The 18,339-nt window shown below is 39.1% G+C and overlaps 1 protein-coding gene across 9 annotated transcripts in view; it reads right to left on the bottom strand.

Moving 5' to 3' along the window:
- LOC131137737 (focal adhesion kinase 1-like) overlaps positions 1 to 18,339 on the bottom strand; it is an 85,478-nt gene that overhangs the window by 62,122 nt on the left and 5,017 nt on the right. For 7 of the 9 annotated variants that reach the window (XM_058086002.2, XM_058086012.2, XM_058086003.2 and 4 more), the window contains exon 1: positions 12,347 to 13,167. In XM_058086002.2, coding sequence (XP_057941985.2) covers positions 12,347 to 12,419 — 73 coding nt within the window. In that variant the 5' untranslated portion in view covers positions 12,420 to 13,167. Of the gene's footprint in view, positions 1 to 12,346; positions 13,168 to 17,595; positions 17,623 to 18,339 lie in introns of those variants that run through there. The other 2 variants (XM_058086010.2, XM_078798040.1) reach the window with 1 other exon arrangement.

Raw genomic sequence — 18,339 nt, 5'->3', positions numbered from 1 at the left:
AAAAATGAACTGACAAGCTCCCACAAAGCATCTTTGGCAGAGATCTTGAAGAATAGGAATATTGTTATCATTGCTTCCCCCACTTTGTTCTCAATCAGAAATCACTCCACACTCTTTATTGTTCTCTGGTTCTACCATATCTTACTTATTGTGTGGAAATATGGGCTAATAACTATAAAAGCAATCTTCACTCGCTAAATGTACTGCAAAAAAGGTCAGTAAGAATAATACTAACTCGTTATTTCTAAAATCACAAATACTTCAACTTGCTGATATAGTTCATCTTCAAACAGCTAAAATAATGCATAAGGCTAAAAATAACCAATTAGCTAAAAATGTCATCCAATACTTCTCTACAAGAGAGGAGAAATATGATCTCAGGGAAGAAGTACATTTGAAACACTTCTATGCTAGGACTACGTTAAAAAGCCATAGCATTTCAGTATGTGGAATCAAACTATGGAATGGATTGAGTAAGACCCTCAAACAATGCACAACGATGAGCCAATTCAAGAAACAATACAAGCAGTTGATGTTTGCTAAATACAAGGATGAAGAGTCTTGAACCAGTCATGATGTGCTATACATATCACTATATTGACACTTACTATGGTACCCATTATGTCATTGGATGCTCATATCACCTCGTACTTCGGTACGTGACAAAAAATTAAAAATTAAAAAAAAAAAAATTTTTTTTTTTTTAGGAAAGCAGGAAGTGAACAAATGTAACAGTTACTGATTGTAAAAGTACCAGATGGAGGGGTAGGATTTAATAAGCTTTGCTTCTTCCTACTCCTTTTGGACATGTGGAACTGTGAACTGATTATGGGATGCATTCAATTGTAATCTGATGCATGTTCAAATGAAATAAAACAATTACCATTATCACTTTTTCGGTGTACTTAGTGCACATCACATGAGACATTTTGCAAATGCCAATCACACCAAATTGTATCATATTGTAATTGAGGAACATTGCTCATGGATAGAAGAGGTATTGTGGAAACAGCATTTTACACAACTTGACGAGGTTTTCAGCAGTGATGAGCAGCTTTTGCTATGTTTCATCCTATGTTTACTAATGCTACCTGACAAAAAACCCCACAAAAAACACCAAAAAAACAACATAAACTATATTAGGAAAGCAGGAAGTGAACAAATGTAACAGTTACTGATTGTAAAAGTACCAGATGGAGGGGTAGGATTTAATAAGCTTTGCTTTTTCCTACTCCTTTTGGACATGTGGAACTGTGAACTGATTATGGGATGCATTCAATTGTAATCTGATGCATGTTCAAATGAAATAAAACCATTAGCATTACCATGGTTATGTTACTGTTGGTCACACTGGCTTGTGTGCATTGTTGTCATCAATACTAATGCCAGGTAAATCCAATCTATTTTACAGATAATTAGGAAAGCCCTTGGAGAGTGCAGACCTCCGCCAAGCGCTACAGTCCCCCCCAATATGGTGAGTTTGTAGAACTTGACGAGAATCTGCATTTTCGGGATCACCCCACAAACTTAATCAATTGTTTCATTTCCCATTTCCGACAATTTCATCCAATCCAATTAGAACTTTTCAAGTTCTTTTCAACTTTTCAAGATACAGACAAAACATAACCTTCGCACTGTGCTTGTGCTTGGCAGAGGTAATAAATAAATATGGTCTCGCCAATGTTCAACACTGGCTCATGGAAATTACACAAGACGGTCAATCAATGAAGCATATAACACAGAAGAAATCAGAGTGATAAGCAGATAATTAATGTGCGACAGTGGTGCATCGCAGAGAGTAGTGACAAGGTCCCTGCATCGATGACTCAAATCCCCCCCCTGAGTCCAATCATTTCTTTCACTTGCTGCACTATTGTGCAAAAAGCAAAGCAGGATAATGCCACTGCTGACTAGGGGTGGGACAGAATGTCGATAATTCAATATATCATGGTATATTGCTGATGTGGTGGAATTTTTTACTCTGATGCGATTCTCTGAGGCGTTCTCCTCCGCTGTCAACACTGCATATTTAGACGACCAACGAAATCATGTTTTATTACATAATATGTTTGATAATAAACCTAATTTATTATAATATATACAACACAATATAGGTTGCACAAGTCCAAAATACTCCAAAAACAACTTTCATTGGCACATTATTATGTAACATTGTTCATGTTATAGGCGGCACGGCGGTCTAGTGGTTAGCACGCAGACCTCACAGCTAGGAGCCCAGGGTTCAATTCCACCCTCGGCCATCTCTGTGTGGAGTTTGCATGTTTTCCCCGTGCATGCGTGGGTTTTTTCCGGGTACTCCGGTTTCCTCCCACATTCCAAAAACATGCTAGATTAATTGGCGACTCCAAATTGTCCGTAGGTATGAATGTCCCGCAACGTGAGTAATATGTCGCCCCCGTCAACGATGACAACAGCGCCGCAATACCGGTGGAATGATGACAATACCTTCTTTAACGTGAGTATAATGTTTTCATATGATTTTACAATGCGATATTAGTGTATTTTGGGCTGCACGGTGGTTGAGTGATTAGCGCACAGGCCTCACAGCTAGGAGACCCGAGTTCAATCCCACCCTCGGCCATCTCTGTGTGGAGTTTGCATGTTCTCCCAATGCACTTGTGGGTTTTCTCCGGGTACTCCGGTTTCCTCCCACATTCCAAAAACATGCTAGGTTAATTGGCCACTCCAAATTGTCCATAGTTATGAATGTGAGTGTGAATGGTTGTTTGTCTATATGTGCCCTGTGATTGGCTGGCCACCAGTCCAGGGTGTACCCCGCCTCTCGCCCAAAGACAGCTGGGATAGGCTCCAGCACCCCCTGCGACCCTCGTGAGGAAAAGCGGTAGAAAATGAATGAATGAATGTTCATGTTATAAGACAGGGGTCGGGAACCTTTTTGGCGAAGAGAGCCATGAAGGCCAGATATTTTAAAATGTGTATATGTGAGAGCCATACACATTTTTTTAAACATTGAATGCAATAAAATGTGTGCATTTTTATGTAAGACCAACAGTTTTAGATAATGGGCTCTAATTACGTAGACCAGGCACACTACCCCACGCCAATGGGGTGTGGCCAGCGCAGTGTCTAACAATAAATCAAATACTTGTTGCCATTAATACAACTTCTGCTGCTGCATAGTTTTGCACCGTACTCCGTAGACGTATTTCATTCTTTTGGCCATCTTCGTCAGAAGGCTTGGTTCTGCAGATTTAGCTATTTGACTAAAGGAGGAAAGTTTACATTTACATGTTTTTTTGACATCTCAATGACCGAGGTAGACTACAGCATTACCCAGTAATAATCGAGTTTTGGTGTTTGACCTGGAAAATATCATCAGGAAAGATAGATATGTTTGGCCGTATTGCAGCAGAATATAGATGGACGAATTAAAATGCATAAGAAAGTTATATAATATTATTTTATATAATATTATTTTTAACAGTCATTTCTGTGATGGTTTACTTTAAAATGTTAGCAAAAATACATTTTTATTGTGGTAAGAAATGCTTGAGAGCCAGATACAGTCATCAAAAGAGCCCTACCTGGCTCCCGAGCCATAGGTTCCCTACCTCTGTTATAAGACATTAAGTGCGGTGTGTCGTCTGCATTGTGATTGGCTAGTGGAAGTCCTGTAATCAAAGGCAATAGACTTGGAGTGACAGTTTACCAAATGTGAATATCCTTATTCATTACAGGCATAGTACTGGCAGTATGGAAATGTGTTTTTGCATAAGCAAAACACATTGAACACACACTGCATGACTCTGTGTCTGAGTGTGTGTGTGTGTGTTTCATACAGCCAACAAGCTGGCCGGTCAGCAAATGAGTCAATCTCAGTCCGGAAAAAACACTGACACAGGGTCCTTTTAGAAGGACCTAATAGACCAACAGTTCAACATAAATCAGGTGACTTTAAATAAATGAATTCTCAAGCAGTAGGAAAGTCTGCGGTCCAAGTCCAAGTGAGTATGCGTGACTGAGGGCTGCGCTGTGTTTTTCCTCGCCTCTCACTGATAGGACGGTTAGGTGGCACTTTCAATCTGGCTCTGACAGCCTGAAGCGGGGCTTAGAAGGCATTATAAAAATGTTGGGCACATTCTGATGTTCACTGACCTTTACAAGCTTCTTTGACTTGTCAGTGAAGCAGAAAAATGTAGTGTAGTTTAATAAAACTTTGTAATTTAAAGAACATTCATACTAGGGCTGGGACGACGTGTCGACGTCATTGATGACATCGAGACAAAAAATACGTCGACACAAGAACAGCCTTCACTCAGAATTAGTGGTGAGCAAAACCGATCATTTCAGTGAACAGGATCATTCCGCTTCATTCAGTAAAAATAGCCGTTCATTTCGGTCAATTGGTGGTTAGCCTGTGACCTCCCCCTACGCATAGACCCGGTCAGTCATGTCGAGTCAGTCCGTTCACGTCATGTTCACGTTCGTTCCGACTCAACAGCTCACCAACTAGTGCTGTGTCGGTCATGAACAAAAAAGAACTTTTGTTCTTTTGACCCGTTCGTTCACGAACGCCACACCACTATTCAGAATCAAAACATGGCGGCGGCCGCAGCAACAAGTTTCACTGAGTCCGGCCAGAAGAAAAGATCATGCAACAGAGTATCAAAAGTATTGGAATACTTCACGCCAAGCGGTAATAATGACTTGTGACTTATAATAATAGTAATAATGACTTGTGAGCGGTGGCTTGTGACTTATGCAAAATTGAGATGGCATATCACAAAAGCACGACTGCGATGCACCAGCATCGCACACTCGCGTCTTGCTGGCACAGACACACACTCCTCAAATACACTCTATAGTTAGTTTTATTTCTATTATTATTAGTAGTATTATTCATCTTTATTGATATGGGCAGATCATTTAGAAATATGTATTTTGATTAACCTGTGCATGTGATTGTGGTTTATGTTTTCAGGGACTAATCAGGGACTTTCAGGGATTAATCGATGCATCAAAAAAATATTTTCTAAATTAATCGATTACAGAAATAATCGTTTAACACAGCCCTAACTCACACACCATCGACTTCCACCAATTTGTTTTTTTTTTTTAAAACTCATCTTACTAAATTACAATTTATGGATACTTCTGACGACAAGATGGAATTGACAAGATGGACGTTCAGCTTACGGTGATGTGTTGCCCTGTGACTGACTGGTGACCAGCCCAGTTTGTACTCCGTCTCTCGCCCTAAACCAGCCAAGATTCATCCGTAAGACCTAGATTACAAGCAGTACAGACAATGGACAGCTAGAGATATCTTTTTCCACCTTTACTGTGTGCTTCCGGGATATCCCAGCAGACCTCAGTCAATCATCACTCATGTTGCAATAGAGCAATAAACTGGCCATCCTCAGGGAACATAAGAGATGCAGCCAAACTGAATCGATCACATTCATTTCATGGCTTATCTTGTAAACTGTAAACATAATCCATCAAATGACATTTTCACAGCATGTGATTGAAAATGATCTGCATGATGACCTGTCCATTTACTTTGAGAGCAACAATCTAATCATTTTCACAGGAGAGTTTGATACACTTACTGAGGCAATAACTCTACTGTTAGTCAGGCCTCTAAACACAGTATCGTACTTAACTCATTCAAAACCAAAGACGTATTTAGACATTTTTACAATCCCGAACTGAGAAATCACACATGACAGTAAGAAAGAAGTGAGAGCGTGGAGGAGTGTAGCGTACAGAAGGTTACACATTACACATGCACACACATAATTCAGTTCTAAATGTAAAATTGTAAATCATTCATGGTGTTGTATTTGGAAATAAATTGTTATTTTGATGCAAAACAACCCCCGTTTTGTGTTGTTTAGATATTTGTTGCAAAAAGATTGTGGTTCTAAAGAGCAGCAAAAACACCGTCATGTGCTTGCAGTGGCTCATATCCATCTATTCAAATCATTGAAATCACGCTTCTGAAAATTCTTTTGACATTGTCTGTGCATTATGAACGGTTACACAACAAGCCCCCCCTATGCCATAACAGCCAGACTAGCATCCATTTTTAATGCCATGTCTCTTTAAACATGCATAGGAGACATTACAGTGGAATCACGGAAGTCAAAAAGTCTGGGATGCTGCTCGATCGAACATTTTTTCCCCATAGGAAATAATGTCGGAGCATCAAAATGTTAGCCTTATCGAAACTTAATGTACAAATATTTTTTGTAAGTAGCCATAATTTTGTGTAATGTCGTTTTCAAATCCCATTGTTGACAGGTACAGTACATTGAGGAGGTTCCTTTGTATTTTACAAGTAGTGGAATTTATAAAGAAACAGACCAAGTTAGCAAATGGCTGCTGCTGATTGTAAAGCAGGGGTCTCAAACACGCGGACCGTGGGCCAAATGTGGCCCGCAGGACACTAGTTTGAGGCCCCCGCCTTGATATGAAAGTTTAATGTTAGTGCGGCCCGCGCAAGTTTGATATGGATGCTGTATGGTATCATGTACCCAGAAAAAATTATTACGTTTGATTAATGTTCATGTTAAAGGTTAAATAACTGTTAATAGTTATCCTCCCTATCCGTGTGGAAGTGGTAAGTTTTTGGCTATTTAAGTTTAAAGGAAATAACTTGAAGGCTACCGATTAGGTCGCTAGCTCTCTAGTTTGCGGGTTAGCATGTGTCTCAAGACCCTGCAGTTGCGCAATATGTTGTAAATAAAAAAAGTATAAATGTGACTATAGTCGTGTTTTGTCATGTCTACAGGGCTCTAATAATGCTTTGTTCATTTTAATCTGAAAAAAATAATTTGTCTACCCACCAACTATATGTGGTTTCTTAAGATTTTATTATTTGCCGTTTTATTATTATTATAATATTTATTTATTACTGATTGATTGATTTTTATTCTTGATTTGTTTATTTATTTTTCATCTTATTTTGTGCAGAAAAATAAAAATTAAGATATTTGAGAACAGTGGAATGTTTTATCAGAGTTTTTCTTGTAGAAAATCGGAACCAAAGCAAAGTTTATTAATTTTTCTGTTTTTAATAAATGCATTTTTTTTATTTTTTTTTTTAAAACCTGATGCGGCCCAGACCCTAGCTACAGTGGCCCCCAGGTAAATTGAGTTTGAGACCCCTGTTGTAAAGTAAGATCAATACAACCAGCATTTCCCATATTGGCCCACTAAATTTGAACCACCAAATTCATAAGCACACTATAACACACCTCATTATGTACCTGGTCTCCCACAGAAGAAGATGTTGCAGAAGTGATCAGTACATTTACTGAGTAATCAGACCCCTCTAGACTAGGGGTGTAAGAAAATATCGTTTCAGCGATATATCGCGATACTTCGTTCTACGATACTGTATCGATATTAAAAAGTATAATATGGATATTTTTAGGCATTTATCATAGACTGTATATGGTATTTATTCAAGTGCAGACACGCCAAAGGTTCATTTCTGATTTGAATTTAAACCTCTGATCGTTAGGTGGCAGCACTTACGTAGTCAATTAGGCAAGGACGTTGAACGAGATTCACAAATGTATACTACAAAAGTAGTACTGTGATATTGCAGGTATTTTGTTTTTCAAATTGATATCACTATTTTGTTAAATAATGGTTATTTCAAGCATCCTAAAAGGACTTTTTACTGATGTTAGTTACTTTGTTCCACAAAAATACTGTTCTGATGGTGGATAAGTCAGGGACTGTATACTCTGCATTTTTTCACAGCTAATAGAATGTCAACATTTGAGCAGGATCTTGAGACATCATTTCAATTATTAGTTTTTTATGTTTTTTTTTGGAAATTTAGCTTTATTTATCCAAATGCTACACTTGAAGTTTTTACAGAGCAAGGTTTGTGATACAGCATAACATACTGTTCTAATTGAATAAAAATGTGTTTAGTAAGTGCATATTGCTGGTGTAATTCAGTTTTTCCAGGAAATAATCTTTAACTACAAGAAAAACAAAAAATATATCGCCTTGCTAACAGTATCGTGATATATCGTATCGTGAGCCTAGTATGGTGATACGTATCGTATCGCCATATTCACTCTCTCAAAAAAGGCAGTGTTGGAGAAAGTTACGTTTCGGTTCCACTTTAGCGTCTATTAGTGCATAACTCTGGTGCCTTCAAGAACCAGTAAAAAAAATTGCAAAATCGTAATACTTGATGAAAAAAAAAATGAAACAAAGACATAAACATGTAAAAAAAAAAAAAAGTGGGCCTTCTAAGAGATACCCTGACATGAAAACACCTATTGCTCTTCTCAACGAGCAGCAGGTGCTGTGCATCAAAAATCACTCACAAGAATCAATACCCAAATGCTAAACATACTTGTTGTGCTTTTCATGTTTTTTACTAGCTTTTAGTCTCCCTGAATGTTATTCCTAAAACACTGATAATCCTAACCTCTGTACTGTAGTACCCAGCTTATTAAAATCCTATTGGGGACATTGGCATAGAGACATTGGTGCATTTATTGAGTTACTTTGTGTAGTAAATGTTACATCATACTTTATGTATAGGCTCTAGGTAAGTAGCAGTCATCAAAAGAGGTATTGTTTAATTTTCCATTGGTGCCATATCGGCAGGGCAGTCAACCCTAAGCTTCAGTGGGTTAGGCTTTAAGTATTTGTCAGACTTATGGGGTTGTTTTTCTTCCCAACACAGTTATATTAGATACCATTGATTGAGACAATGGACAACAACTGCTCTCAAGAGGTGGAAGCTCCAAAGGCTCAACTTTATTTAGCTGATTATTCAGCTTGCAAAATCGGATGTCATGAACAATGGTATGGATCTGTTGTAAAATGTCAAACTAGACTAGAGTAAAGCAGGGGTCTCAAACTCAATTTACCTGGGGGCCACTGGAGCTAGGGTCTGGGCGAGGCTGGGCCGCATCAGGTTTTAAAAAATTATTAAAAACAGAAAAATGAATAAACTTTGCTTTGATTACGATTTTCTACAAGAAAAGATTCCACTGTTCTCAAATATCTTCATTTTATTTGTCTACACAAAATAAGATCAAAAATAAAGAAAATCAATCAATCAGTCAATAAATAATAAATAATAAATAAATATAATAATAATAATAATAAAACGGCAAATAATAAAAAATTAAGAAACCACATATAGTTGGTGGGTAGACAAATTATTTTTTCCAGATTAAAATGAACAAAGCATTATTAGAGCCCTGTAGACATGACAAAACACGACTATAGTCACATTTATACTCTTTTTATTTACAACATATTGCGCAACTGCAGGGTCTTGAGACACATGCTAACTCGCAAACTAGAGAGCTAGCGACCTAAACGGTAGCCTTCAAGTTATTTCCTTTAAACTTAAATAGCCAAAAACTTACCACTTCCACACGGATAGGGAGGATAACTATTAACAGTTATTTAACCTTTAACATGAACATTAATCAAACGTAATAATTTTTTCTGGGTACATGATACCATACAGCATCCATATCAAACTTGCACGGGCCGCACTAACATTAAACTTTCATATCAAGGCGGGGGCCGCAAACTAGTGTCCTGCGGGCCACATTTGGCCCGCGGGCCTCGTGTTTGAGACCCCTGGAGTAAACAGTTCTACACAAGTGCACCAAACCATTATATGCAGTCACATACAGTACTTGCTGAGAAAATGAAAGAATCAAATCAACTAGGCCACACAGTCAGCCAAGATGGGGGCGAGCGCCTGCCAGTCCCACTGCCCCTTTGTCTCTGTGGGGTTCCACTGACTGACAATGAACCTGGTTTACCACAGAGGGCTGGAGTTCAGCTTTGGCCCCGTAACAGTAGCAGCGAGATGGTCTCTCTTCTTATCTAATTACTATCTGGGTTACTGGCACAATCCTGGGGGAGCCTTTCCTTGGCCTTGACGTATTTTCTAATTGTTGCAGTTGCTCCATCCATCTTCATGTCTTTCTGACTAAATCCTGCATCCCGTGAGCTCCCTTTTTACTCCTCATATGCAAGACTTCCCCTTTTAACCGTAGCTCCCCAATGCCCCGACTAATCTCCTCCTGTCACTCACAGACCTTTTAGTTCCTTCCTTTACATCTAAATTTGATCCTCCGGTCGTATTGAACCACCTCGCTTCCTTCCTCCCTCTCATCTTTCTCTCATCCTCACACAATTTCCTCTCCCCTTCCCCTCAAGCCTCTCGCTTCTCCGTTCTAAGGATGATCGTCTCTGTCCACACAAGATAAAGATTCAAATTAAATATATCTATATTGTTAAATACATATTAAACAATAATGACGTGTATATAATTCTTAACATTTTTGTTTGCATGTTAATGTGGGGTTTATTCATTTTTTCATTCATGTAATTGAAGAATGCCAAATAAGCCCCTCTTATTATGCACACGCAAAACTTGAAATTATTATTATTTATTCAAAATTATTTAAATTATTTGTGCAATTTACTGTTAACGCTGTACATTGTTGTTCATATTTGATGTCATCTATTTATTCTCCACATTATTATTATTATTTATTATTATACAGGAGCCAGGCAAAGACATTTTGTTGGCAATTTCAGTGCTGTGTTATTGTGTATATACTGCTGTGTTATCTATCTAACATGGCGGCGTGTCTCTACAAAATAAAAGCGGCCACACCAATTTTAAGTAATATTGTAATATTGTAAGAAATTATAAATATGCACTAGAGTTACATATATAGATTATTTTTTACACACATATTGACCACTATTAGTTTGAAAACTATTTAAAATGTTTCACGGACCTTTATTTTGATAAGCACGTATGGGAATCGCCTGTTTGTCTTGCTGGAACTTCCATATGTCTGACCAGATTTGCTTTGTTTCTTATTATCAGAAGAATAAAGAAAAGCCCGTAAAATGTGTAGTCAATTGACGACAGCTTGTCACATGCTAAGCCTATCTATGCCAGCATGTGTGATCAATGTTTTGACATTATGTCCTTGCTGGTCGTTGAAAAACCCTAAATAAATAAGTTAATAAATAAGTCATAGAAAATTGCTATTTGGGGGCGGCACGGTGGACTAGTGGTTAGCACGCAGACCTCACAGCTAAGAGACCAGGGTTCAATTCCACCCTTGGCCATCTCTGTGTGGAGTTTGCATGTTGCATGTGGGTTTTCTTCGGGTTCTCCGGTTTCCTCCCACATTCCAAAAACATGCTAGGTGACTCCAAATTGTGAATGTGAGTGTGAATGGTTGTTTGTCTATATGTGCCCTGTGATTGGCTAGCGACCAGTCCAGGGTGTACCCCACCTCTCGCCCAAAGACAGCTGGGATAGGCTCCAGCACCCCCGCGACCCGGGTAAAAAGCGGTAGAAAATGAATGAATGAAAATTGCTATTTGTGATTTAACAAATTGCACAACGGCAGCAGTCCGCCCTCCCATGCAGCCCACCACCACAGCTTGAAAAAAAAATCAGAGCCAAAACCCTGTCATGCATAATAGCCTTTCAAACACATCTAAGAAATGATTGTCACCAAAGCAGCTAAACACAATCTTCCAACCAAATGACCGCCACATCACTGCAGGACATCATTTTAGCTAAAAATACAATGACTGTTGTTGCATGCATGCATCTCAGGCTGGATTTATGCTTCAGGTCAAAGTGCACAATTCCTAAATTATTTACATGTATTACTAGCCACGTTTACATGAGGAGTTTTTCTCTTTTTGAATGGAATTTTTCCGAATGACCTTTTCCGAACGCAATGGTATACATGGAAAGGAATATTCCAATGGCGTGTCTACATGCGCCGCTATAATCAACCAGAATAGTCAATGGGGCATGCGCAGTAAAGCGTAAACACCAACATCACGTGATACCGACTTCCTCCAGTTTTTCTTTCACTTGTTGGAATAACTCCGTATTGACAGTTTTTCCTTCGTCCAGTCTTGAAATTTAGTTTGAATCAAAAACAAACTTTCTGTAGCAGTCCAGTGCCGATTGCTCGCCTCCATTTTTTTAAATTGAAGAACATCTGGAGCTGCGTGTTACGTCATATCTCAGCATTCGCTGAAAGAACGCACCCGGGAACAGGAAAAGATAAAGTTCAATCTTGCTAATATTTATATATATATATAACATGTTTTATATGGATATGTATGTATCTTTTTTAATAAAACTGCACTTGTGAATGCAGTTCGGCGCAGGATCGGATATATGGATAGTCCGGTTATATCGGTATTTTTTCCGACTCCCGAGAATATCGATATAACGAGACTTTACTGTATATAATTCCCAAAATGTTCTACATTTTGGTAAACTTTATAAGAGCCACGCATGAATACATACTTGGTAAAGGATGCTGTGCATAGATGCAGGCTCCTTTGCTCCAGCAGAGTGGGATGCATCCACTGTCCTCCATGTGTTCTGTAAAGGATGGTGTTCCAATCCTGGCCACAGCACCCAAACTAAATAGCAGGGTACCAAAATCTGCATACAGCCTCAGGCGCTGTTGTGTCCAATGCGTTTGGCAGCTACCGAACAAGTATTCATATCAATAATTGACATGAACGAACAGAGGAAAAAGAACTTGAGATGTATCCAAAAATGTACACCGTTGTCATCCATACGGTAGTAAAATATCCAGAAAAATTAAGCCAGTACCATACTGATGCTCACTCCTTGAGACACGACACGACACAGCTAGCTAGCAGCTGGTGCAGCATTGCATGACCTTTAACCAGGAAAACGCCATCACCAAATGATATCTTCAAGGCAACTCCCTTCATGCAAAGAACTTTGTTCCACTTCAGACCATCCAGCGGTGAAACAAATCCTCAAAAAATATCAAAATTTTGTGTTTTCAAGCAGCAGCAGCAGCTTATCCAAATATAATCAATGATGTAAAATCCATAGAGCACAGGTTCCCAGTAGCCCAAATGTCAGGGTTGCAGGATCGTAGCATCCACCTTTGTCTGGTCCTTCCCTGATCGTATCCAGGATCCAGAGGAGACAGCAGGACAGTTGAGTGAATGAGGCGGAGAAGCTGGCATCAGAGAAGAAAGCGAATGTAGGGCAAAGAAGGGCAGATAAAAGTGGAGCGCAGTGAAGCAGAGGTAGGTGGGAGTGACTGAGGTGAGCAAAGAAACAAAATTAAAAAAAAAAAAAAAACAAAAGAGTATGAGGATTAAAAGTGGTTTTGCAAGAAAAGAGAGATGGCAAAAAAGCGCTCGGTTTTACATCATGCAAAGCTTCCCGGGTCTTCAGGACTTAAACAGGTCAAGCAGGTGTCTGATGTCACAGACCTGGAGGATGAAGTGAAGCGCATTGAAAAGCGGGAGCATCCAAATCAGTGATGTGAACCCAAGCAGAATGAAAGCGAGACCATGAAGGCTAAATCATGTTGCAGGAAAAACAACTGAGAGCAAATGACGCGAGAGATCCGTTTTCCGAGTCAGGCGCTCTTCTGTAACAGCGGTGGAGCAAACGGATCCCAACATCGCTTCCCCTCACAGGCTGCCGCAGCCGATCACGAGTGCGCTGTGCATGCAGTGCACCATGGAGTGTGTGTGTGTGTTTGTTTAAGCTCGAGGAAAGGGGGTTTACATATGCAAAAGCGTGAGTGTGCGCCTCCAGATAAACATGTAGGTGACAGCAAGTGAGCTATATGAAACTAAACAATGTGTGTGTGTGTGTGTGTGTGTGTGTGTCGACAAGAAGCCCAAACAGAAGACACTCTTCTATGTCTTAAGTGAAGGCTGCAGTATAAAAAAGGTAGTCCCGGGCGGAGACGAGTGTGTGTTTGTGTGGTGTTGGGAGGGGATGGCGTTGGAGGAAGAGAGAACAAAAATAGATGGTAAAATGTAAATAGGGTCACCAACTAACTTGTATAAAAACGGGCTGACATATACATAGACACTGCAAACATACATTTGTCTGTTTCATTTACTTTGGTTTCCTATTTTCTTAATTTATATCAGTCATCTGTAAATCATGCAATTCTCTTTTTATCCTTTTTTTCCCCCCTTTCTATCATACACGCTCTTCTTTGCATGCCGTTTGAGTCAGCCTTTTAAGCATTGACCCCCTTAATGCCTGCGTTCTCCTGCAGTCATTTCACATGCTGTACTTTTAAGATTTAATTGCAGTTTTCATGGTTAACTTACCATGTTAACCAAGCAGCAACATTGAAAAAAAAAACGTCTGGCTAAGAATGGCTTATGTTGTTGAGGTTCCTATTAAGGTAAACAATACAGTTCCAGTGTTTGTTTGTTTTTTTTTTTTTAGTGTAAGGAGACAAATGTTAAACACTCACTGTCAATAGAATAGCCTACATACACAAATTGTGACGGTGGACCAACTAACTACAGTTTACGATAGGGGTCTCAAACTCAATTTACTTGGGGGCCACTGGAGCTAGGGTCTGGGTGAGGCTGGGCCGCATCAGGTTTTCCACAAAAAAAAACAAAAAACGCATTTATTAAAAACTTAAAATAAAATAAAATTAAATTATAAAATATTAAATTAAAAAAAATTAAAATTAAAATTAACAGTATTAAAAGTTATTTAACTTTTAACATTTTTTTCTGGGTACATGATACCATACAGCATCCATATCAATCTTGTGCGGACCACACTAACATTAAACTTCCATATCAAGGCGGGGGCCTAAACTAGCGTCCTGCGGGCCACATTTGGCCCACGGGCCGCGTGTTTGAGACCCCTGGTTTACAATGTTTAAACACCAACAGCTATGGTGAAGACATGGAATTGAACTCGGGTCTCCTAGCTGTGAGGTCTGCACGCTAACCACTCGACCGCCGTACAGCCTGTCTAACAAGACATTCATCCATTCATTAATTTTCTACCGCTTATCCTCATGAGGGTCGCGGGGGGTGCTGGAGCCAATCCCAGCTGTCTTCGGGCGAGAGGCGGGGTACACCCTGGACTGGTGGCCAGCCAATCACAGGGCATATATAGACAAACAACCATTCACACTCACATTTATACCTAGTGGCCAATTAACCTAGCATGTTTTTGGAATGGGGGAGGAAACCACGCATGCATGGGGAGAACATGCAAACTCCACACAGAGATGGCCGAGGGTGGAATTGAACTCGGGTCTCCTAGCTGTGAGGTCTGTGCACTAACCACTCGACCGCCGTGCCGCCCCTCTAACAAGACAATTCAATGAAAATCATATTTACATTTTTTGCCCAAGCAAACCGAGTGCAAGAGTGTCATTGTGATTAAATGCTATATTTATTATGCACACTGTTCCCAAGGATGAATATGTCATTGCCATTGTGCTCCAAGAGCAGCGAGACAACATCATCTCATCAAGTTTCATCCTCAACCTTGACGTCAGCTCTGGGACACGCATCCCACTGAGACTTGCCAAGTTAACGTTAGAGAAATTTGATTTATGTTTGAAAACCTTCTCAAGCAACACATACTTGTAGCTCTAAATATACAACACCCTACTGGAACACAATTGTTACTTAGCAACAGCCAAGATAAGCTTACAAGCCATAACATCTCGAGCTGCACCTCCAAACCTAATTCCATCATACGACACATTAACGCCAGGGAAATCTTTCAAAGAGCAAGAAATTGCTGTTCCAGAGAGATGCTGGCCAAGACAGAATTAAATAGAAAGAAATGAAGTGAGGACTATAAAGCTGGTTATCACATTACAGCAGATCACTGCAATGCCTGGTTTCACTGTATAGAGGTTACATTAGACCAGTGGCTTAGTGGCTTTTTTACAGTCGCATACTCCTTCAGACAATTGACCCCTACTCGTGCACACTGACCTTCAAATAGTCAACATAATTCCAGATGAAAATGATGTATTTTGCATGGTCACATTTTGATAAAGCTTCACATGAGCACTAACAAATACACAAATGGTCTGCATATTAATCTAATACCGAGGAGAATGTTGAGCAACCATAATATACTGTAGCAGTATCTGAAGTACAAAAACACATACAACTAACGATAAAGCCTCATTTTGAGGGGGGGGGGGGGGGTAATCCACACTCACAGTGACAGGTTTTCCCCGCTGTGCCGTGCAGGGGTTGGAAAAACCAATATGACTGAAATATTCAACATTAAACTCTTTAACTCACAAAATAATCATCAACTAACTTGGGCTACGTTCACACTGCACGGTATGATGCATAATTCAGATTTTTTTTTTAATCCAATTTTTTTTTTTACATTATCACAAATGTAACATATTAATATGCACAATAATAATATTAATATGGTCGCATTTCCCTTACTTTCAAGATAAACAGATAAATGGATATATACACATATATATACAAAATACATACATATACACGTATATACACACACACATATATATATATATATATATATATACGCATACGAATGAGGCATGAGTCGCATTTGAAAAAAATCGCAATTGTGCTGTTCACAATAGCCACGTTTACCTGAGAAGTTTTTCTCTTTCCGAATGGAATCTTTCCGAATGGAATCTTTCCGAATGGAATCTTTCCGAATGACCTTTCCGAAAGCAATGGTATACATGGAAAGGAATATTCCAATGGCGTGTCTACATGCGCCACTATAATCAACCAGAATAGTCAATGGGGCATGCGCAGTAAAGCGTAAACACCAACATCACGTGATACCGACTTCCTCCAGTTTTTCTTTCACTTGTTGGAATAACTCCGTATTCCCAGTTTTTCCTTCGTCCAGTCTTGAAATTTAGTTTGAATCAAAAACAAACTTTCCGCAGCAGTCCAGTGCCGATTGCTCGCCTCCATTTATTTTTAAATCGAAGAACGTCTGGAGCTGCGTGTTACGTCATATCTCAGCATTCGCTGAAAGAACGCACCCGGGAACAGGAAAAGATAAAGTTCAATCGTGCTAATATTTTATAATTAAGCTCGGCACATGTTTTATATAGATATGTATTTTCTTTTTTAATAAAACTGGACTTGTGAATGGCGTATAGAAGGGTTTAGATTCTGTTCCACAGATGGCGCTAATGCACACCAAAGCTGCTTGCCAACCGCCAATAAACAACAGAAGAAGAAAGAACGCAGTCTGACAACTTTCCGTTTGAGCGGGTACAAGATACCTCAATCGGATTGGGGAAAGGAATATTCCACCCCTGGGAATCCCATTATATATTCATTCGAATTGGCACTTTTCTTTCGGAATGAGGTGTATACAAAGGTTAGATTCTTTCCGTTTGAGCAAATAACCCGAATGGAATTGGAATATTTGGGTCCATGTATACGTGGCTATTGACATGAAAAAAATCAGATACAGGTCGTATATGTTCGAAGAAATCGGAATTGACCTGCAGTGTGAACATAGCTTTATTTGTCCAAAAGATGCACACAGAGCAATGCATAACTTCATGCTCTGTCTCCTTTCTGCTCTGTTCTCCTTGCGGTACTCTTATTTGGGAATGCTAAGCGCTAATCTGAAGCGGTGCCATAAGTGCACACGCAAAAAAAAAGTGTTGCTTACATCCGAAGAAATATGAAACAAAATGGATACATACTGTACATTAAGTACATAATAATAAGGGTACAACACAATCTTGTACTTACCCGCATAGTGTGATTGTCCGGAAATATCTGAAACACAAAGAAAAAAAAATGGTCATTTTGAAAGTGGACATAACATGTTCGATGTTTATAAGAACGTCAAAAAGCTGAACCCCGAAGACTCTTGACTTGCCTTGGTGATTTTGCGTCATATGCTGAACAAAAAACATTATTTATATTAATGGCATCCATGGTCCATGAAGTGTTAGTACTTCCTTTCTGACAAGGATGCTAACACTGATCTGTTGTAGCACATCCTTGGTCACCAGATGATTGCATCTTTCATCTTTGTCCCTGTCTCATTGTTTTAGCGACAATGGCCGAGTTTTCAAAGATTTTTTTCCGCATAAACTCTGGTCTCCATAACGTGCATGCCAGTTTTGTGACTTCATGCGATTTTTTTATTTTTTTATTTTTTTCCCTTTATTTGGGCAAATATATGAAACATTACAGTGCATTTCTTACATCAATCAAAATATAACTTCCCATTATTTACATTTGTATTCAACTATCTGATAACAAGCCCAAAAGGAGTAGGCTGAAGCAAAAGCTTATAAATGCCTACCCCTTTTTGCAATATATAATCATGTTCATGCCACTGTCTTGTTTTCCCCTGTTATTATTATCATTGTAATATTATTATCATTATTGTTATAATCTTTATCATTAATATTACCATTTTCATCATGGGTCTATTGATAAGAGGTCAGATAAGATGTTTGGAAAGGACTGATGTTTAAGATGTTT

This window comes from Doryrhamphus excisus, linkage group LG17, assembly GCF_037039965.1.
Source record: "Doryrhamphus excisus strain RoL-2023G ecotype Guam linkage group LG17, RoL_Dexc_Guam_v1.1, whole genome shotgun sequence".
In the NCBI taxonomy this organism is placed as follows: Eukaryota; Metazoa; Chordata; class Actinopteri; order Syngnathiformes; family Syngnathidae; genus Doryrhamphus; species Doryrhamphus excisus.
Note: the sequence above shows the minus strand (reverse complement) of the source record. Positions and strands in the feature narration are given on the sequence as shown.